The sequence below is a fragment of the Paramormyrops kingsleyae genome, chromosome 11 (assembly GCF_048594095.1).
Source record: "Paramormyrops kingsleyae isolate MSU_618 chromosome 11, PKINGS_0.4, whole genome shotgun sequence".
NCBI lineage: Eukaryota > Metazoa > Chordata > Actinopteri > Osteoglossiformes > Mormyridae > Paramormyrops > Paramormyrops kingsleyae.
This window is the reverse complement of record NC_132807.1, coordinates 12394201-12418058: the sequence shown is the minus strand read 5'-3', so window position 1 is coordinate 12418058 and position 23858 is coordinate 12394201. Positions and strand designations below refer to the sequence as shown.

General features: G+C 42.1%; 1 protein-coding gene across 2 annotated transcripts in view; it reads right to left on the bottom strand.

Moving 5' to 3' along the window:
* LOC111840108 (tetraspanin-18B-like) overlaps nucleotides 1-23658 on the bottom strand; it is a 31648-nt gene extending 7990 nt beyond the window's left edge. Inside the window, exons 1-2 of one of the 2 annotated variants that reach the window (XM_023804601.2) lie at nucleotides 23625-23658; nucleotides 5351-5435 (exon numbers count right to left, since the gene is read on the bottom strand). In XM_023804601.2, the coding sequence (XP_023660369.1) occupies nucleotides 5351-5353 (3 nt within the window). In that variant the 5' untranslated portion in view covers nucleotides 5354-5435; nucleotides 23625-23658. Of the gene's footprint in view, nucleotides 1-5350; nucleotides 5436-22802; nucleotides 23055-23624 lie in introns of those variants that run through there. The other variant, XM_023804594.2, reaches the window with a different exon arrangement.
* Nucleotides 23659-23858: the final 200 nt, after the last annotated feature.

Sequence of the window (23858 nt, the reverse complement as noted above, 5' to 3'; positions counted from 1 at the left end):
AAGAGTTGCCAGTTTAACTCCTGCCCCCAGCTATGTGTGTGTATATACAGTATGTGTGTGTGTGTGTGTGTGTGTGTGTGAGAGAGAGAGAGAGAGAGCACATTCTCTCAGTGTTAGAGTGGGTTTCCTCCTGCATTCCAAAGACCTGTGGTGTCTCAAATCTGTATGAGTCTGAGTGTATGAGTCTGAGTGTATGAGTCTCAGTGTCTGTCCTGTTATGGGCTGGTGTCTCTAATTGCCCATATGAGTGTGTGTCCTGTGATGTACTGCTGTCTCTAATCATCCATATTGTCCTGTGCTTCCTGGCATAGGTTCCAGGATCAAGACAACCTTGACCTGGATGGGCAGTTACAGAATATGTGTGGATTTTCTTTTCCAGTGCAACCACACAAAAACAAAAGGGCTCTTCCAGCACCAACACTCCGTCTGCAAATGAAATCCTGGTCACGAGAACAAAGCTTCCTGTTACTGAATTCGTCACTGAAGTAGACACAGTCTGATGCCGTATTTTTGAATTGCATGAAATACCAAGCAGCCGGTCGGTGCGTTATCTGAGTCTGTGGTCAAAACAATGACCCATGTGGACTGACTCTTGCTTCTCACGCTACTATACAAACCTGTTTTCCTCCTGCTTCTAAATGTAGCAGTTTGTCGTTCAATGGGACTGAACAGAGGATGATGCTTAAGGAGACTGAGACTATATAGATAATGTATATCCGATAAAATATGGCTCAGTAAAGGATTGGGGTTTAAGCTGAAACACCAGAAGGACTGGAACTGGATCTGGCATCAGGACATCAGGCCCCCTAACAAGGCAACAGAGACAGATATGAACAAAGATCCGATTTACGTGCACAAACCCCCCCAGCAGCCCAGACTGTCTGGCAGCCTGAATGTATCATCAGACAGAAGAACTAATCATGTGCCCTGAACTGTATGGAGATGTACAGTAGACACTTACACTGGCATCTCAGTCATTTAACTGAAGTGCTTGTACAGTGAGACAAATTCACAGTACTTGTTTTTCTCAGCTTTGTAACCAACGACTGGAACAAAACCAGTTTTCTGTCAGACAGATATCTATCAAAAAGATGGGAAATAAAAGAACTTGCTTTAACCAGCTAGAATTTTTTTTTTTTAGGTAGTTGACATAGTTTCTTCAGAATCGTTCACACAAAACAGCACCTCCATCACCTCCACCTCTGTCAGCTCGTCTGCAGCTGTGTGTCAAGTTCGCGGTTCCCAGCAGTAATTCCTGAACGTAAAGGCAAAAACTGTGCTTGCTGCAGGCTAGACTTCAGCACTGTCAGGGTACGAGAAGAACCAGGGGGAACTACAGGCTGCAAAACTGCAGCTTTAAGCAGAATGCTGTGGATATGCATATAGGGAGACATAAGCAGCACTTATGCTCAGCCGCAGGATCCTAATAGCCTGACCACTGAGTCATGTTCATTGTGGGTGTACAAGAACAACTCTCAGAGAGATCCAAGAAGAAGAAGAAGAAGAAGAAGAAGGATGGTATTTGACAAAGTCAGCTCAAGTCCATTCCTCCATATCCAAACTGGTGATGGGAGGGAGCTTTGAAGAAGGTGCCTCACGATCTAACGGGGTCAGAACCTCAGTCTGCCAACAGGGATGCTGATGACAGCCAACACAGTGGATCAAGATGCACCTTGACTTGCTCATTAGATGTTGACTGATTGTCAGCAGTGCTTTTCCTGTCTGTGAAATAGATTAGATGTACAATAAAGCCTAAACCAGTATATAAATACTATTCCATTCTGTTGGCAAGCACTGGGCTGTATTTGTGGTAAGACTTGTGACCATGAGAATACTAGCTACTGGCTAAGTAATGTTCTTCTGGTTTGTCCATCTCAGACTCATGTGCCACAATGTCCTTCATATGAATCCAGGAATAATGATAAACTAGGTATGAACGGAAAACTCCTCCCATGACCAACCCTCAAGCTCAGAGGACACCATATACGTATGTATATAGAAGCCCATGTTGGGACGAAGTAAGGGAGACAGGAAAGCAGCTGCACATGTGTGGTTTCTGTAGGTGGACCGAGGATACTAGGGAATGATGGTCCAGGAATCCCATAATAGTCTACTGAAGCACCCCCTACCCCCCGCACGATCCTCATTAGGAAGAACAGCTAGAAGAAGGATGGCTGGATAAACTGCCCATAGTGCATATCTGTGTCTGAGCCTGTGTGTCTGTGTCTGTGTCTGTGTCTGTTATGTATATATTACATTATGGGGACCAAATGTCTTCACAATGCCATCTTTTTTTTTTCGGTCCCCACAAGGGGAAACTGAATCTTATTAAAATCTGTGACTGCAATAATCCATCCGTCCTCTGCGTCTGCTTGTCCTATTCGGGGTTGCAGGGGGGGGTCGGAGCCTATCCCAGAGGCTACAAGCGCAAGGCAGGGAACAACCCCAGATGGGGCACCAACCCATCACAGGGCACACTCACACCATTCACACCTACAGTAGGGGCAATTTAGTAATTAGCCTCAGTATGTTTTGGGAATGTGTGTAGGGGAGAACATGCAAAGTCCACACATATAGAACCCCAGTGGAAACATGAACCCAGACCCCGGGGTTGTGATGGCATGGTGGCATGGTGGTGCAGTGCCAACCACTGCACCACCATGCCACCTCTGGCTGCAATCAAAAAACTAAAAATGGCAAAAGTCTTCTTGTTCAGTTACTTATGGTTAAGGTTAGGGCTGGGTGGGGGTTAAGGTTGTCGTTGTTGCTATTAGGGTTTGGACTGACATCCTGTGTCCATCCAAGCTTTTCTAAATTGCCTGCAGTGTGTGATTATGGCTGATGCTGCCTGAATATAGTTCCGCCCCCCCCCCGTGACCCAGTATTGGGTAAGTCTTTACACCATGGCTTTCGAATGGCTATTGTGTTCTGCTTGATGTTTGCAGTTCCCACACAGTGAAACTGGACACCATAATTAACAGCATACATGACTGATTAAGAAAATTTTTACCCCTTTCCCAAGACAGCCTAGTCTCTTTGTTCTCTGCAATAGTCAGTATTTCATAATATTTTGCCATTTCTCTGAGAAACTGTCCTAACTTATTTGACAGCAAATAAAATATATCACTTTAGTTTTTTAAAATTAGGTCTTCATACATTTTAATCCTATTTAATGATCTAAGTATGACCTGCAGTAAACTGGCATCCTGTCGAGGGAGTTTCCCTGCCTTGTGCCCTGTGCCCTATAACTTAGGCAGCCCCGAACTGGACAGGTGGCTAGAGCAGTGGTCCTCAACCTCTGTTGCACCGCAACCCAATTTTTACCATGCCAGCTCAGATGCAACCCCATGTCAAGTATAGGTTCAAATTATCGCTATGATCATGCATGCAGTGCACTCTGCAATTTGCGCCAATCAACGCCTATCACACAAACTTGATTGGATGTGCCAGTGAATTTTAAATTAAGCATCTGTGGTTTGGTTTTTTGGATTGGTTGAATGTTCACTAGTTTTGCCCTACGCAGTTGCAGGCACAAAATCTGTTTATATAGGTTAATTGTAGGATTTGTGCTGGGAAATCTGATCGTGGATCAGCATAGGAACTTGTTGGTTTTAAAATGCTTACATTTCCCACTCTGCCTCGTGACCCTGTCAGAACTTGCTGCGACCCTTTGGGTTGAGATTCGCTAGATGGACTGATGGAGGGACACTCAACATACAAGCCTGTTTCCAAAAACGCTGGGATGCTGTGTGAAATGTAACTAAGAACAGAATGCAATGATTTGCAAATCATATAAACTCATATTTAATTATAAATACATAGAACAAAGACAACAGACATCAAATGTTGAAACTGCTAAATTTTATTGTTTTATGACTAATATATGCTATGTTTGAATTTGATGGATGCAACATGTTTCAAAAAAGTTGAGACATGGGCAACAAAAGCCTGCAAAGTTGTGTAATGCTAAAACAAGACAACAGGTCAGTAAGATGACTGGGTATAAAAAGAGCCCCCAGAGAGCCAGAGACTCTGTGCAGTGAAGATGGGGAGAGCTTCAGCACTCCATGAAAGACTGTGTGGGCAAATAGTGCAAGAATTTAAGAATAATGTTCCTCAATGTGATATTGCAAAGAATTTGGGAATTTCATCATGTACAGTACATGATATTATTAAAAGATTCAGAGAATCACTAGAAATTTCTGTATGCAAGGGACAAGGCCACGAACCAATACTGCATAGCAGTGATCTTTGGGTCCTTAGACGGCACTGCATTAAAGTGCCAGTGTGTGGCTCAGTGGGCTAAACCTCTGTGCCTCGCATCAGAAGGTTGCCAGTTCAAGCCTGGCTTCAGCACATTTGTGGCTTGTTAACCCCTCAGCTCCCTGGGCGGCTGCCCTTTGCAGCCAGCTTGCTCTTACCTACTGAGAGTAAGTTGGGGGAAAAGGGAAATTTCCCCATGGGGATGAATTACTATTATACAGTCGCAATTCACTGTATAATGCAGGGATGGGCGATCTTATCTGCAAAGGGCCGGTGTGTATGCAGGTTTTTAGGATAACCTTTAGGTCAGCTGTTCAAACCCAGGTGTGAGGACTCGTCAACCAATCAGTCCTTTAATTAATAATCTACTTAGGGAGTTGCAGCGAAAATCTGCACACACAGTGGCTCTTTCTGGATACGATTGCCCATCCCTGGTATAATAGATCATCAGTACTTCTACTAATCTCCATGCCTACAGCAGCTGTGTATGAGAAGAAAGTTAAAATGTAAATATACAGTAGGAGACTGGCACACATTCTGGAGAATTACAGCTGCTGGCACTGTACCAAATGTCTCCATATCAGTCTGTCAGCATTCAAGCAGAGCTCACGTTTTGAACACCGCCCAAAAGATACAACAGCTGAAACCATGACACAGGCTTGAAATGTTACATATTGCCTCTATGGCTCTGAGGCCATGGTCATCTCAGATTCCTCTATGACAGTTTCATGTATTTACGTATTTGGAGAGGTTTACTGCTGACCTTGACTCTGAAGGTCTAGTGGTGCTGTTCTTAAAATCTACAGACTATAAAGCTCGTAAAAACAAAAGTGTCTGCAGTGGAGCACTGGGGAACAGCACAAGGCAATGGATGCACACAGGTTGTGGCTGCATTACTACCAAAGGGAAAATCCATAAGATCTGCATAATACAATCAAACACAAGCACTTAGCTTCGCCTTTCAAAACTAATAAAAGACAGAAGCATTTCACATCAACAGCCCTGTTCTCACATGTCATGTATGAGTTGAAAATTGGATTCTAAGCCAAGCAACAAACACATAATTAAATAATGAAAACCACCGTACCATGTGTACCTGTAAAACTCTCTTCTTTCAGAGGCAACGTGGGAGACCTTCTTCTTCGCCTGGGCCCCACAGGCCTTCACATCAGCTGTGGGAGGAGAGAGACAGATGGCAGTGAGTGCTGAATCACCGCCAGCATAGCAGAGACGCTCCGCGCTTAAGGTCCACCGCCCTTAATGTAAGCCCGGCAACGCAGACAGCAGCCATTTCCATGACGAGCGATGGAAATTCCTTTCATATGCTTCCCCTGTCTCATTCACTATACAGATAGCATTGGAAATGGCAGGGAAACATCACAACTGTCAAATGTAATTGTAGCCAAACCACAGCAACTCTGCAAGTAGGTGAAATATATATGGTTACCTCTAGGTACTATGTTTTTTTTCCACTGTGGATAATTAAAATCCATTTCCACAGTTGCCTCGCGTTCATACTATATAATCGGTGCATATTTACATCTGAATTAATGAGTCACTTATCCCAAACAAAAGGGCCTGTTATTTAGGTGCCGCTGACTCTTACAATCATTGCAGCTGTTCTACAGGGCAGTATCCATTTTCTAAAATGTTTCATTATAACAGAAGTGCAATAGTTCCTTGTTCGCATGTCAGTGTAAACCATTTCTCTGGAAAGGAAAGCTATGAATTTAGACAGAGAATGAGCCAGTTTACTGCCCAGCTGGGGCTCCGCTCTTGTAAATTTGACAGCTTCACCCGAAACAGCTCAGAAAATCATTAAGTGCTCTTGGGCACCTGCCCTTTTCGTTTTGACAGCATGTCATTTCATAGACTGTTCCAGGTGAGCCACTCTTAATATCCAGCAGAAGTCTCCCTCCTGGGAGATAAATCTGCGATCTCCTGGCCAGTCCCCTTATTTCACAGTCATAATCGCACAAGGCTTTTTCTTTTACTAAAGAGAAATGCTACCCGGCATCCTCTGGGGGCATCTCACATAGCTAACATTTTTTTAAAAATGGGAAACATTACACTGTCCCCAACAGAAGACAAAGAACACTCGATTTCATACAGGGTTCTAATATTTTTCTATTAGTACATTGCTGGTCTCATTTGTCACCGTATGCGGGACGAAGGACTTGAAAGCAGCCGTTACACAAAAGTGGTTATATTAAGTGATCTGGAGCAGGGAAACAAAGGAGAACACGAGGGGTCAAATCAAGAAGGCAAGTATGAGGAAGGACACAGGCAGACGGGAGGAGCAACGTCAGTGAATGGTATTTAAATACAAAGACTAATGAGAGGTAACAAGCAACATGTGTGGCTCATCTGGGTCATGATCTATAGGGGAGAGAGGAGGGTCAGGCGGACATGACAGGCAGGATGTAACAAAATTCAGTTTCCCGACAATAAACGCATGATACGCTTTGCATTAACTACACTTTCATTATGCATTCATAGACAATTCATAAGCAACATGTAAGTATGCTTCAACATCCTAACATAGCTTAGTAGCTTAAATATAGATTAATAACAAATACTATATTGTATTAATGTTCGTTATTATCATATAATGTTTGCTATTAAGGTATAATGTATATACAATGTTTAAGTTTGAGGTCTAATTACATGCTCCTTACAAATGTTCTATGAATGTGCAGTTAATGTAAAGCTTTACACAGTAAAATGCTTCACATAAATTCATTTATATTCTTGGAAGGCTATCCTATCCAATCTAATGTTATTTAACAAATTCCAAATGATGACACAAACATTTATGGAGACTGACTAGAGAAGTCGCCATCAAACACCCTTCTGAAGATATACGATTGCAGGCGACGCCCAGTGCTAAAGAAGATGCAGCCAGAGCAGCGATCAGGGCAGCATCTGGCCATTTGACCACTATATCCTTTCCCTGGGCTTGCGGGCCTCCAGCACACAGACATGCTGCCTCAGTTGGCCTTGGCGCGGCTCAGTGTGGGGGGAGTCAGCAGAGTGAGGCGTCAGCTGGGGACGTGTGGAAGCATCTCTCCAGGCGGAAGCATCTCCCCCCCGGTCTTCGCGCACTTCCCTGTGGGGGAGTTCTGAGGGAAGACGCGACAGCCAACAAACGACTTACTGCCAATAAACAAGTATTCGCTGGTGCTGGATCCTTCAGTATGTTCTAGGTTGCTTAGTGATGCTATTATTGACGTCCTGGCTGCGAATCAGACTGTTTTTTTTTCGACTCACAACAGCAGGCCAGAAAAATCAGACGCATCAGGTTTCCAGTAACTCTGGCTGCCCCTGCCTTATGTATCCTCTTATGAAAAACATTCCTGTCAACACACGGTGTAATAGTTTTGCCCACAGACAAGCCACATAGGCTTAAATGAGTTACGTAACCGTTCTACCCATCAGTCACATCAAACAACAAAGGTCATATGTGACAAACTACTTCTACACTTCTGAAGTCACATGACCACTGCCCTTCAATATATGTGGATTCTGCACCAAATGTTCACTGTGCCTACATACCTCATCTGCCCTTATCCATTAAAAACATGAGTCAGTTCTTGGGCTTTGTTATTACTGCATTTTCGGAAACAGGCCTTCAGCTCTGGCCTCCGGCAAGACTAACACAGGATCACTTGCATGCAGAAGCGGTTCAGGTCAGACCCTTGTATCATGCATGACCTCATGTGATCCATGGCCAGTGTAAAAAGGCCTCTGATTCTGATTTGTGGTGCCTACAGCCATCTACTCAAATAGCTTTATGTACCATATGGAGTTTTTAATGTTTTGCCTTCAAAAAACCGGTGTTTGGCTGTCTGAGCACCGCAGGGATCTGATCCATGGAACAAACATTCCAAATGAAGGAAAATGGTCCTCTCATATGTCAAGTGAGAAAACAAAATTTCGAACTCTCTGCTCTGCCAGTGACACATGACTACATTGAGAGTGGTATAAAAACTTCCAGACCGTATTTCAGGGGCACTGAAGTGGTGTGAAAGTAAAGTAAGGAACTCCTTCCCATCTCTCTTCCTGGTCCTCCTTTGTCCCTGAGGCCCAATATATACCTCCTCCACCACCCTTCCCCCCACCCGGGGCAATCAGGTCTTTGAAGTGGTACAATTAAGGAGGATGAGACCTAGAGAGACCTGTAGGATCGCTGGGAGAGAATGCACTCAGAGGGACAGGGAAGGCAGAGAAGACTCCTGGGACTCAATTAGAGAAAATTTTGTACGAAGATAGTTGCAATGAATCGGCAATGAGGGTTCGGGGCATCGCGAAAGCTCCCTGGTCCCTTTATAGCATGCAGAGCAGGACAGGAGGCAGGCAGACTCTGACCCAATTTAAAAGCCCTGAAATGATGCTCTCTGTATATATGGATGCAATCGTTCCTGCCTTCTTAATTAAAGTCTCTTTTGCATACGCGAGTCAGAACATTAAAGAAATTCTGACACTGATGAAGAGGACAGGAAAAAAGACCTAGAATAGTACAAATCTGAGCTGAACTGAGTTGTTGTATAAAAAAAACAGAAGGAAGATATTTCAGCAGGATGATATAAAGTCTTCCTGGTTTCAGGTCACAATCACCATGAGCTGTCAGGCAGCTGAGAGGAAAGGGTTGCGCGAAACCTGGCCGACTGCACTGCAAACTAAATGTTCAGCAAATTTCAATTCCTCATCGCCATTTATTTGACTGGCAGCAAGTCAGAAAAACACACTGCCATTTTGCACAATCATCTACTGCAGTCTGACGGTCCAAGAAAAGCAAAGTTCACTAACCAGTTCTCTGTCACGGTGCCATTTCTGTTTCTCATTGTGCCGGGGATTACAACACTCATAAGTACAGAAATTAAAATCTGGCTGAACTTCACAGGGATGGTGACCATTAAAATGTGGTAGATACGTATCCCCTCACCCACGGCAACCTCATCCGCACAACTGGGCACATGCACAACTATCATTATTTGTAGCATAACAGTTCACTATCAATGGTTTGGTCTAGGCTATGTAGTTATTTATGACTTTACTGCAGCAAAGTCATTTATGATAAAAAAAGGCTTTTTAGGATGGTACATTTAAGTTTATGACAAAATATACAGTTAGGTCCATATATATTTGGACACTGACACAAGTTTTACTATTTTACCTGTTCACTGAAATATATCCCAATTGAAGTTATACAATGGGCATGGACATAAAGTGCAGACTCTCTCTTCCACATTCAAACTGGATGAAGGGTTTAGGAGTTTCAGCTGGTTAACATGTGCCACCCTCTTTTTAAAGGGGCCAAAAGTAACTGGACATTTCACTTACAGTAAAAGCTATTTCATGGACAGGTGTGGGCAATTCCTTCGTTCTTTCATTATGAATTAAGCAGATAAAAGGCCTGGAGTTGATCTGAGGTGTCTTGTTTGCATTTGGAAGATTGAGGTGTGAACATACAACATGCGGTCAAAGGAATTCAGCATGCAGGTGAAACAGGCCATCCTTAGGCTGCAAAAACAGAAAGAAACTATTTGAGAAATTGCCACAACATTAGGAGTGGCAAAATCCACAGTTTGGTACATCCTGAGAAAGAAAGAAAGAAAGAAAGAAAGCATTGGTGAACTCAGCAACGCAAAAAGCCCTGGACGTCCACGGACGACAACAGTGGTGGATGATCGCAGAATCATTTCCACGGTGAAGAGAAACCCCTTCGCAACAGCCACCCAAGTGAACAACACTCTCCAGGAGGTAGGCGTATCAATATCCAAGTCTACCATAAAGGGAAGACTGCATGAAAGCAAGATGCAAGCCACTCATAAGCATTAAGAATAGAAAGGCTAGATTGGACTTTGCAATAAAACATCTAAAAAAGCCAGCACAGTTCTGGAACAGCATTCTTTGGACAGATGAAACCAAGATCAACCTGTATCAGAATGATGGAAAGAAGAAAAGTATGGAGAAGGGCTGGAACAGCTTATGATCCAAAGAACACTGCATCATCTGTAAAACATGGTGGAGGCAGTGTGATGGCTTGGGCGTGCATGGCTGCCAGTGGCACTGGGTCTTTAGTGTTTCTTGATGTGACACAGGATGGAAGCAGCCGAATGAATGCTGAGGTGTTCAGAGACATCATGTCTGCTCAAATCCAGCCAAATGCAGCCAAATTGATTGGGTGGCGTTTCATAATACAGATGGACAATGTCCCAAAACACACAGCAAAAGCAACCCAGGACTTTATTAAAGCAAAGAAGTGGAATATTCTCGAATGGCCAAGTCAGTCACCTGATCTCAACCCCATTGAGCATGCATTTCACTTGCTAAAGACTAAACTACAGACAGAAAGACCCTCAAAAAAACAGCAACTGAAAGCTGCTGCAGTAAAGGCCTGGCAGAGCATTAAAAAGGAGGAAACCCAGCGTCTGGTCAAGTCCATGAGTTCAAGACTTGCAGACAGTCATTGCCTGCAAAGGGTTTTCAATCCTCAAGTATTAGAACTGAACATTTTATTTGCAGTTATATTAATTTGTCCAATTACTTATGAGCCCCTGAAAGGAGGGGATTGTGTAGAAAAATTACTTTAGTTCCCCACATTTTTATTCAATGTTTTTGTTCTACCCACTGAATTAAAGCTGAAAGTCTGCACTTCAACTGCATCTGACTTCTTTAATTGTGGTAATGTACAGAACTCAAAAATTGAAAAACTTTGTCTCTGTCCAAATATTTATGGTCCTGACTGTATTTGTCCTATTAATGTTCAATCAGATTTCATATAAAATCAGCATCAGATTCCCTACAAGGCAGATCTGCATTCATATCTGTGCAAGAGTTGCATGGCAGCCAGATCGATCAGCCTCAGTTATTAACCCAGAATGTTGAAACTCACAGAAGACTGACATCAAAACTCACAGATAAAACTCACAGAAAAAAACTCACAGAAAACTACAGTAATTATCACACATCAAGTTTAAAAGTTTAGTCTTGTGTACATCATACAATGGAATTCTTATATACTTCCTGTAGACCACAGGGCCAAAAACAGGAATAGCAATAACTAATGATGAACAAACAACAATGCAAACATTTTGCATATACTTATACAAATGACATACAGTGGTAGTATGGACAACAGCAAAAGCAAGATTGAAACACCTGTGATAGCTAGCATGCATTTCTTTGGGCCAAAGAAACCCCCTTGACAATTTTCCAGAAATACTGGACTCAAGCTACACCCACTATTACAGAGAAGCAGTCCATCTTCTGACCACCTGTCCCTGTCTGGGTCACTGAGCAGGATAGCATGAGCCTGAGCTGAGTGACCTACCCACATGCCTCTGGACTGTAAGAGAAGACCCATGCAGCACTCACAGAGCAGGAATGGGATTCAAACCCCTACCCAGGGAGGTACAAGGCAACAATATGACCCACTGAGCCACGGTGCCACCCCCCATTAGTAATCTCTCCTATGGGACATGACATATTCTGCATTGCACTCTCATGTACAGCACGCTGCACACTAGGCTGAATAAATCACACTGTTCAGCAAATGACTGTGAACTTATACTTGTTATGACCTGCTCGTCCGATCCTCCTGTGTGCCACGCCCCCTTGTTACCTCGTGTGGAATCCCGGTGTTCTCAGCTGTGTCTAGTTGTTGTTAATTAATTCTGTGTATTTAGTGCTTCTGAGTCTGTCTTAACCCTGTCCGGTCATTGACGTTTTGTACTTGTGTGATGTCCTGTGGTTCTGTCTTTTGCTAATAAATCCTCAGTTACCCGATTTCACGGTTTTGTGCTGCTTTCCCGGACGCAGTCCCTGACAATATTCTTACTTTTAATCAGAACTTTTATAAGTACTGAAATTCTTTTTCATTAGCTTCATAATTTTAGACAGTTAAAGTTTATTGTAACATCCTTGCCATTTTTGCATTCCTCTCATCCAGTGATTATCAGCCTCAGGACACCATGTAAAAATGCCTTTTTTTTGTAACCCATGATCCTTTGGCTTGAAACTGATAAACATCAAATTGGATGTTCTGGGACAAAACTCTAAATAAAACAAGAATGGGTCCTTTGTGGATGTATCACATCACTGACAATTCTTCTGGCCAAACTGTATTTCGAAACATTGTGGGAATACAAATAGTCCCTGGTACACTAGTGGCCGAAATTGTGGAAACACTTCCAATTTTTAGACATTGCAGAACTATCTTCAATTCCAGTTACTTATTTAGTGATGATATTTGTAAAATCATAAAACGGACGATTAAGTAACTTACTGGAGCAACAGCTGAATAAAGTCCTGCAATGGAAAATTGGATGCGTTTCCACAATTTTGGCCACTAGTGCATTTTAAAAGGTTGGGGTCTAAACTGAAAAAACTAAGAATGTGTAAAAATAAAACTGACATTGGTGACTGAACGCACTTTTCAGAAGGCACAGCTGTAACGCATTATGTGCATGATTGTATCCATGATGTACTGACGGAAATGTTAAGACCAAAACATTATTCAGAAACAAACATCTAAATACTACAGAAGAGAGAGTGAGAGTGAACCCTGTGTCCTGTTCATTCTGGATTATTATGTGTCTCTGCTGTGCTCCCACAGGAGCAGACTTACAGTAAGGACAACATGCTGTGTTACAAATGCTAACAGGCTTCTGGCTTGACGATTAATTCTTCTCAGGGGGATTTTCTTAAAACGGCTAGGTGGGGAGCGTCAGAAATAATACAATTGAATGCCTGATTTAATCATAAGAAAGCCAAGATGCAATCTTAAACCCAAGCCATGAAGACTATTTCAAACCTAGCATCAACTAAAAGGAGACAGGAGACAGGTAAGTGTTTAAATAGCATTTTCTCAGCCTAAGAGCAGCTGGATTGAGCTCACAGATATTCAGAGGCTGGTGCTATCTTGAGTATAATGGAGTTGGGGTTTACAAGCCATTCAAAGTCATGTCGTCGTGAGAAATCACTGCTGTCAAGCCATGGGAAAGTCAGTCTACTTTATGTCACGGCCATTTAACTGCACTACTGCGGAAGAGCACAAAACGAACTGTGAGCTCATATAGACAACATTCAAATGATTCAGGCCGAACCCCCTTCAGGAGCACAAACTAAAAAGGTCTCCATTAATTAACTGCAGCTGTAAGGAAGCCAGCCATTAATTAATTGATGACATAAAAGCTCAAAAGTCATAATGACATATCATAGTATTTTTATGTTAAAGACTGACTGGAACTAACAGGAAAACAAACCTTCCATTCATTTTCCACATGGTTCACCAGGCCTGGTATCTTGAATTCTGTTGTTCTCAGGATGACCTCCTACACATGGCTATACAATGGAGAATATTTCACTTCAGCCTAAATTTTTTTAAGTTAGTCACCAGTGCAGACACTGTTTAAAAGAACACAGAATTTTTGCTGCAGCACCAAACTCTCACAGAGGGCATGTGTTTGGCTCAGTTCGGTGGCAGAATTTTCTCCAAAACGGTATCAAAGCTGTACTAGGCTGGGTTTAAATGTTTTTTTTTTCCTGAAATCAGAATATTGGGTCAGGTGTAAGATGGTGAAATGGCAACACAGTGAAAAAATGAGGCACAGGGGACTAAGCTCCTTAAAACAAGAAGTTGCTATAGTGTTAATGTCATAATATAGTATCCAAATATCATCAGCTAATAACAGAAATAAACATCATTAATTAAAAATGCATAAAAGCCAAATATACTTACAAAAGTTGCCTCATCATGACTGTATTTTTAATTCTGACGTTATGTTGTTCATTACTGAAATATAGAAATATTATGGGCTATAGACTGCAAGCATTAAATAATTTTCATTTTGGACTAACCATTTGGAATGCCTGAAATCAATGTTACGCAAAACAGCAGAATGGTAACACTTCTGTACATATTTTCTTATTGCAATATTTAGTAAAATCCAGTTTTCCAAAGAGGAATATTTAGCACGGCACAAACATTCTTTCGTAATACTCCTGACAACTGTATACCGTCGCATGACTCTGCTCCAGAGAGTTTGTGCAGTGAGGCATGTTTGAAACCTTCACTGTTCACTTGTCAATTAAAATGAAATACAACCATTCAAGGAACAACATACGGGTTTCTTGCTAGGCAGTGGCTGAGCGCCGCTGTTCCAGCTCAGACAGGTCAGATAAAGGGCAGAATTAGACACGAGAGAGATCAAGAAAATTTGGGGATGAAAAAACAAGGCTGAGGAATCATTTCTATTCCCAGTTACCAAAATAAATATATAACAGCGGATACATATGACTCAATATGGTTATTAATCATGGACGAATGATGAAATACCGTGTAATGGACAGAACGCAGCATTAATAAAGGGAAACATCTCTTTTTAAGGGGGAAAAGGGATTGTGTGTAAGCAGCTCTGTTTCTGACGTTGGAGCAGCATTCAGACACATTAAAGCAAGGCCGTTCACTCAAGTGTGTAAAGGCCTTTTCATACCTTTGAAGCAAAATCAAACAAACACTATTTTAATGAATGCAAATAAAATGCTCATATTTTTCATCTTCTAATAAAGCCACTGTGTCCCTCCTTTCCTCATTTGTGACTGTTAAATGCCTGACTTTAGTTTTTAAAGTAACTAACTCTATGGCACTTTCCCTTTTCCAATTTTCCAGGTTTGTAATCATGTCTTTGTGGGGACTGTCCATTCATTTTTATGGGGAAAACTCTAATCACAACATACTGACCGTAACCCCTACCCAGCCCTAACATTAACCATAAGTAACAAGTAACCAAATGAAATATCAGACTGGCATTTTTGATTTTCAAATTGCATTCACAGATCTTTGTGGGGAAAAATAACAGGTTTTATCACATTGTGGGGACAATTGGTAATGTATACCTATCCCCCCCCCCCCCCCCCCCCCCCCCCCCACACACACACACACACACACACACACACACACACACACACACGTCTGTAATTATATCTCTGTGGGGACCGTATTACTTTCTATGGGCAAAACTCCAATCCCAACAATGAGCACCTTAACCCTTATCCAGCCATAACCTTAACCATAAGTAATCAAACAAAATTCAGGTCTTTATCATTTTTAGGTTTTTTCTATTGTAGTCACAGATTTTTATAAGATTGAATTTCCCCTTGTGGAGTGCGAAAAAATGGTCACCACAATGTCAAAATAACAGGTTTTAACACAGAGAGTGAGAGAGAGAGAGAGAGAACTGGGTACTATGTGATTTATCTGTAATTGATACCAAAGCTCTGTACCCTGAAGCTAAAACTGTATTCAGTCCCATGACAGCTTGGGGGTGGGGGGGGGGGTCTACCTCTAACATAATTTCTAACGCAAATCTCAAAGATGCAAACAGGGGCAGGCATGTTTACAAAGATGTTTGTACGCAAAGGTAAAGGTTTGGTGTGTGTGTGTGTGTGTGTGTGTGTGTGTGTGTTGTGGGGGGAAGGGGTATGGCAACAATGTGGTTTTTGAATCACTGTTCCTACTTAGGCACCCTCAAGCACGGTCATTCTTCATTCATCTTTACACACTTACACACCGATGCTCCAATTACTATATTTACATTTTACCATTATCTTGATTACTATCTGTTTGTGAAAAGCCTGTTTTGAGGATTAATTAAGAGTACTTGATGATAGCACACTGACATGATTCATGTGCATTTGTTTAAAGTCATCTTCCTGCTAGTTACCTCAGTTGATAAAGTACTCAGCTAGACATTCCTGCTACAACATCACATTGCAAAATCTAGGTGACGTGCACTAGAGCTGCCACAGAAAAATCAATTAAATGTGACCATTGAGCTTTTGTTACACCTGAGCCTGCAAGCTTAAGCACCTATATGAGATTTATAAGTCTAGATCAACAGCAGCAGGAGGACCCAGTTTCTCCAGAGCTTGGCTGAGGTTTTATAAGGGTGGCTGTTTACCGTTCGTACAAAGCAGCATGCTTTCTGGCAGCTCTTCTGCTGGCTAAACTCTAGGAACAAAGCCTACCAGCAGCGCCCCAAACCTTGGCTTCCTTTATTGATTCTCTCATCTAGCACCATGTTTATCCTCTCAATCCACGGTCCCCAGCTGTGCAGGAAGTCTTTGTTCATCACAGGCAATGCTGGCACAAAATGAGGTGCCTCTCTGAAAACTTCTGACATAATTAATGGAAATAAGATCAATTTCATTACCGCATCAAGCTGATTTGAAGCAGTTTATGTTTCCCAGACTAATGGTTAAATAACACTGGGGACCCTCACACACTAAAACAGGATGACTGACTGTGTGTTTTCCTTCACCTGCTATCACACACTGCCAAGGGCCAAGGAGGTCGCACCCCAGCCTCTGTTCATCTCCATCTCACCGCTGAAAGCCATTCCGGGCTCTTGGCAGAGTAGCTCTTCCTTCTACAGTCGGGCCGTTCTTCATGCTCTCCTTCAGTTATATGGAAGATCTGTGTGGTGCCTTTCACAATAGGATGCATTCTTGGAGCAGCTACCCAGCCGGGCAGCTTTATGCCTTCTCAGATAACACTGACATCAGGCAGGTCTGTGATTGCACAACATAAATCATCACCTGGCAGCAACCAGTGGCCCCAACAGCATCACCGCTTTGCTAACACACAGGAGATTCAAGAGGCGAGAAAAACTGTCACTGAGCCCTTAGAAGGAGCCATGCAGAAAGAGGATGGACTGAACACTTGGAGGACGCATCACTGACAGCCATGGGGGTGTGTGTGTGGGGGGGGGGGGGGGGGTGGGGGTGGCAAGCCTTTTAACAGGACAAAATGCCAAAATGCCTGACTGAAATCTTCACAAAGTTACATAAACCTCTCAGAAAGCATTAAATGGACTTTGGCTAGTTGTCAGGAGTCCATCCCTTGCAGAAGAACCATATTCTATACTCCCAGATTACTGACAAACCTGAGGATCTGATACTGCCTACAGAGGCACTTCTGTGGAATGCTTTGTTTGCCATTTGCACAAGTACTTTGTAATGCTTCTTCTCACATATCCCACCTTGCTGTCCAGTGAGACATACACACAAACACGAGAGTGAAATCCGGTGACTAAGCACAGGGCCAGCCATTAATCCAGCACCCCTGGAGCATTTTGGGGAGTTAGGGGCCTCCCTCAAGGGCCCAACGGCGATATGACTATTTTGCCGAGAGCGGGATTCTAACCGGCGCCCTTCTGATCGCAGGCTTAACCCCCTGAGACACAGCAGCAGACTTATGCCGACTGAAAACAAAACCCAGCACAAAACTACCAGACTGTTTACAAGTCAAATGCACCCTATGCAAGCCCCCAGGAATATGTGGAAACCTGCAGGCATTCTTCAATACACCCCTCCTTTTGCTCCCATGATTAATCAACAGTAGATAAAATGCCCAAGTCTTGTGGCTTTCAGAACAGAAGAGAAACTATTTCACACAGGCAGCAATACAATGAGATGGTAAAATATTTCATGCATAAAGCTCACTAGCATTGCTGCTACGCTTAAATGAATTCATAAATCCTCCTCATTGCAAATCCATGCTGCCTGCTCCGATTCTAGGTTGAGAGACATCCATCAAACAATCCACTGGGAAGTTCAGTACCTCAGTAAATCGCATTAAGGCCATGATGGGTCCATCAACAGAAATCTGATGTTATGATGGGAAAGAAGCCAGTTTCAGCCAACAATTCTCCTTTAAAAATTACCTTGTAGGAGAGGCAGAGGAAAATGACTACCCCTGGCCCAGATTACTGAAATAATCTAAAACCTGCTGAGGTAAATACAAGATGGGGGGATATGCAGGAATGGCCACTGGAATTAAACTTCCAGAGATCTGTCAATTGAACCAGCAGCAATACAAAATGACTAAGAAATCCAATAAGGTCTGATTGTTTTCCTGGGCAAATGCTAAAAGATGCCAGGGTAATAAATATTTATATTTCATTTGCATGTTATTTAAATATGTGGGAGTGCATCTTATTCACACACTGAAAATGCTGTTGACTATAAGATGCATTGACCCATTTACATCGTGCAACATTTATCATAAAATCATTATAGAAATAATCTGCGATTATTACTGGTTGCATACGGGCTCTTCTGCTTGCCCAGCCTCTCAACTTACAAATATCTCAGCTTCTGAGGCAAATAAAAATAAAAGAAACCTATTTACCAAAGAAATGTAAGTCTAACTGTTCCCAGATACAAGAAATTAAATTCTTACATTACTGATTCCAACAAATTATGGAGAAACAGTGTTCAAAAACAGAAAGATCTCCATGTCTAAAACATTCCCCTTTTGTGTGTGTCGATTGTGATGAATTTATGTCTGAATATTGTCTTATATTCTGCAAGGATGTTGGTGATGAATGCAGGGTCTTCAGTGAGCAAGTGCTGCTGTTTTTTTCACACCTCTAAAGCTGCAGGACTGATGATTGGTCTACAAGCTTTTCTCCTTGTGCGAGTTTCCTCCAACGGTTCAAAGCTCTCCAGCTCAGCACTCACACAGCAGGACGTGCACAGCCACGCACTGTCCTTGGGCAGACCCTAATCCTCTATGATTTTCTGGATCATTGCGACCCTAATTAAATGTGCAGACAGAGAGAACTAAATGGAGTAATGATGTTGATTTGGGACTTGCTAAATGTAGCCATATAAATGTAGCTCAGTTCTGTCATTAACCTTTCTGGCTATGGGTTTGAAAGGGGAACACGTCTGATCTGCACATAGTGAAAATCAGAAATGTACATTATAAAATGTCCATTATACTAGAAATCTGTGCAATAACACCTGGTATACAGCTCAATCAGAATAATCTGAGTATGGAACAGGTGAGGTCAGTCGATGAAGACAGGAAAACCACAACCTGACTGAGGGACTTCATGTGATCCCTATTGGCCTCAATGTACTAAACCAATGCAAACGGTCCACGGATTTACTCCCTTCCAGCTCACTGCCAGCAAAAATGTGGACTATCTAGGGGATCCCTAAGGAGAAGGCTGAGAAACATACTACATTCTGGCCACATACGTCATTCAAGATGCCAGGGAGGGATGAAGTTAAAAAATATCCTAATTTTGAAGAAGAGGACAAGAGCGGAGTGTAATGGAAAGAGGCAGGCCTTATTATAGCAGCAGAGAGAGAAATCAAGCAAAGAAATACAACTGCAAACAGTATCGGCTGAAACGTGCCTGAATGAAGAAAGGCAGACCCACAGGTCTCTGGGACATAAAAGGAATGGACTTCGTTTATCGCTGAGCAGGACCGAGGCTTCCCTCTTATGGACTTTTCCTGATATCCTACTGACTGCCAAAGCATTTAGCGAAAAGCGGAATAACAAAAGCGTGAAAGAAAAACTGGCCCTTAAGTAATGGCCATCTCTCTGTTTCCTTATAATTGGACAAGACAAACAGGAAAATCGGCTGATTGGGCAGGTCTGAACGACATGGCCCAGAGGTCTTCCGGGAGCTGCTGGTGGGCCCACCCTTTGGGTCTATGTAGGGTATTATTCACTGCACTGCTGAATGGAGCAGGGAAACTAATGACAACACTGCAATGACAACACTGCAATAACAACACTGCAATAACAACACTGCAATAACAGTGAGAAGACCCTTAGCAACACTGCTGTACCACGACCTTCTTCGGGTAAATAATAATCCATCATCTGGTGAAATACCTGTATACTGGCCTGTATGAAAGTAATCCTGCACGTAAGGAGTTGAGTAATGAACAGGAACCATTTCCCACTCACCAAAGATAACGATTCACGCTGACGCTGAAGAATGCCAGGGGTCGTGATGTAGGAGGCGCTGGGTGAAATGAATAACCAAAGCTGCTTAGGGCTGTGAAATCTGGAGTGTGGATCAAACAGGCTGCTACGGACAACACGTTAACAGTGGATGGTCACATGACCGACAGCAAAGCAGCCCACTGGATCTTCCGCACTGTCTCGCATCTTTCAACGGGTTTAGCTGTGATTCTCACTGAGTGCAGAGGGGAGGAATGTCTCCCCCGATGAACAGCTGAAGGAAGAGGGGACGTGGGGAACCACAGCGTTTCATTATTTACTTCTTGCTTTCAGGGCCGGCCTGCACACGGGGCTTGTCCGCAGGCTCAATCACAGCCACAAATTGAAATAAACATGAGAGCCACAAATTAATAAAGTGCATCTGATTTGCTTCTTAGAACACAGCCATCGCTCCCAGTCTTGATTTTTGGGTGTGGGGTATCTTGAGAAACCTCAGCTTCATAGCCAGACACAGTGTGCAGAGTATAAACTCAAACCATCTGTGATTGACACTTTTATTGCATTTCAGCAAGAGGCAAACCAGTAATGGTAGCCTTCCTCTATCAAAGGTGGGTGAACATTACTGACAGGTCTACAATACTGCGGCTAGGAACAGCAACAGATGGCCAGCAGACAGGGCAGGGGCCATTACAAGCCACTGATATCAACCAAAAGCTCAACTGTTTGCTGTGAAAGGTTAAATACACATAAAGACTGGAAAACAAACAGAAGGCAAGTTTATTTTTTCCTTAATAATCATTAAATATGCTGCCTGAGAAGAAGTGGCTGATGTCTTGCTCTACAGATGGGTGTCTTGTAGGGGCTTGTAGAGAACAAGGTCCCTCTGGCCTGCGATGGCTGAAGCTCCCCACTGGGCTTCAGCCTCCAGGGAGATTTTCATTATACAGGAATTTCTGCTACTGCAACTTCAGGTAAAATGAATCAGAAAACAAAATGAATCCATGCCCTTAAAATTCATGTAACGGGCTTTATGAGTTACTTATCAAGTTTTTGCTTCTATCCTGACTGCTTTTAGACTATCAGAAATATATTTTGGAAACAAACAATCAGATTGAAATTAAAAATGAATCCTGCGGAAGTCCCCACAGCAGCATCTTGTTCTGGTATTGTCCTAACAGATGATCCATCTGTGTAAAAACTAGAACGAACCCTTTAAATAAAGATCATAACGAAGACTGAAACATTAAAATGATGACTCTGAATGAGATCCAGTCAGCCAAAGGCTGGCCTTAACCCTAAGCCTAATCTCTTTAGGATTCAAAGTTGATCAATCAATTGATTAATCAATTGATAAGGAAGACACCAGAGTGCAGAGTCCAAGCTGCCATTTTTGCTTTAAAGGTAATCACTGCATTATGCTTGTAATTTCACAATGAGACAGTAAGAGCAGAACGAACTGCAGCACATGTGTTGGAGAACACACGCTCTCTAATTCTCTGAGACTCCTCACAGCCAATGTTATCATTCTCAAGTGACTGGTTAATCAAATTCTCCTTCTCTTTGTACATCAAGGACAAATCTACTAAACATTTAATTTATCAACTGTCAAAAACTGTAAAGCTCTGTGTCAAATATAAACTCACTTAAGATTTGTCTTTACAAGGCAGAATAACAGCATGACTAATTTTTTTATTTTATTTTCTGAGGCTGTGATTTAGGGTGCCACAATCTGAAACTACATTATTAGGCCTATTAACATCTTCTAATAATCAGAGAAAAAAAAACTAGCCATATCATAAAAAGCCTTTCTCTGATATTTCCGATGCAATGCAATGCAGAGAAATATTCTCATTCAGGGTGAAGAAAAACTACACATTTAGATAATATGATGATATAGGTAGAGACAGCCATTTGGTGACCTTTGTCAAAGCAGACAAACAGAACAGCTCACTCCGACAGGAAACTATTTAATGCCTCATGCTCCAAGCTGTCATTCTCTTTGAATATCAGGTTTCAAGGACACGAGTCATTTAGAATATTTATTGCTCTCGTTCCATTAAAACTAACAACGCGTCGATTTGATTAAATTTAATTATTCGATCTAGATGGAGTATTTGCAAGTCTGAACACGGTGTCGCGCGAAGCAAACTAGTCACAAACCACGTGCGATAAGACACGAGAGGACGAGGAATAAACATCACTTCGTATAGCTACAGTAGTGAAAAATAAATTTAATTAAACGTAAATTTAAAACTCAACGAAAAGTTATCGGAACGTGAAACTTAATTCAGGATTATTTCTGCAACTAAATGCCTATGGACAGCAATTGCGAGAGCGGCTGCATGCAGAAAACACTGTGCTGTACCGTGCACTGTAACACCTATAGCGATCAAACAGCGATTATAAAGCGATGAAGTACAGCGTGACATCATAACTGAAACATAAGTAGCGCAATGCTATGAAACGGAATTAAATTACGTAAACAAACTGCAGGTTGTTTGTTATGAAACACGTTCTTTTGTTGATAAAAGAGGCATATACAGTATAGAGCAATTTAGCCGGTTCTCTACACGTAAATGTCATTTTATACCTTATGTAAAACATACACTTTAAAACAATATATTTAGCTCAAAATGCTGAGCGATTTAAAATACCATATGTTAGAATTACTATTATATTGCTACAGTACAACATTATCCAAACCTTGGTGCTTAATTCCTAAAACTACTGTAAGATGAAAATGTATCAATTCGACAATTCTTACCACAAAAGTGCTTATTTGTTAGTGTGCACGTTGTCCCTAAGCAGTTACTGTACTCCAGGAAAAAAAAACACACAGCCTGCAGATGCTGGACTCTTTGCCGTTTAAATGAGATGAAATCAGGATTTCATGGAGCTGCAAAGATGCCGTGAGGTAGAGCGAAGGAAAAGCTATAGCTGTGGGCTCATTATTTCCCCATTTCGGACCAAGCAGCAGCCTTTGGAAGAGACCGCTGAAGAAACTGCTTTCCTTACAACTCACCGCTAAGTCGATATTTGAACATGCTGAGTGTTCATCCCCGGGGGCGGGCAGTTAGTTTATGCCTACGCCTTCATTTAACCCCTTTGTTTATTATTATTATTAATATTATTAATAATAATAATTTTTCTTGCCTTATTATACTTGTACCAAAGACATAGAATGCATATTTCTTGACGATGCAAATAAATTGGGATGTTATACTACTTGACAGCTGTTTTCTTTGATTTCATCTTAATTTCCAGATGTCAACACAGCATTTTTGTGACTTGGTTATATTAGCGAGCAGACACAATCAATTGCACTGATCATTAAAATACAAACGCACACATCATTGATTAATCTAGGCAATTTAAAACGTGGTTTGTTGCTTTGTACATTTTACTTGTATCAGCTGTCCCAGCAAAGTTCGGTCTGTTACTGGAAAGTACCGACAATATTGTCCCCCAAGAGGCACAAAGGAATTTGTTTGTGTAATTATTGGATGATACTAAAAGCTTTAATTTAGAAATGAAACCCCAAATGTTAAACATGATGTGACAGCAACGCGCTCTGTTGTTAATCTACCTTCAGGCTGCGCGAGGATCCCAGTGCTCTGAATAGACTCAGCTTGTTGGCAGCTTGTTGTAATATAGGACCAACCACGTGATCAGCAGGAAAACCATAGTAAACAATAAGCCTACGTAAACACAACGCTAAGAGTGTTTCTCAGTGGATGTTCTTTCAGCAACCCCCAACCGTTCTTTCTTTGGAGGGAACATTTGCATTTTCAAGAGTACAAAGTTGATTATGAACTGATCT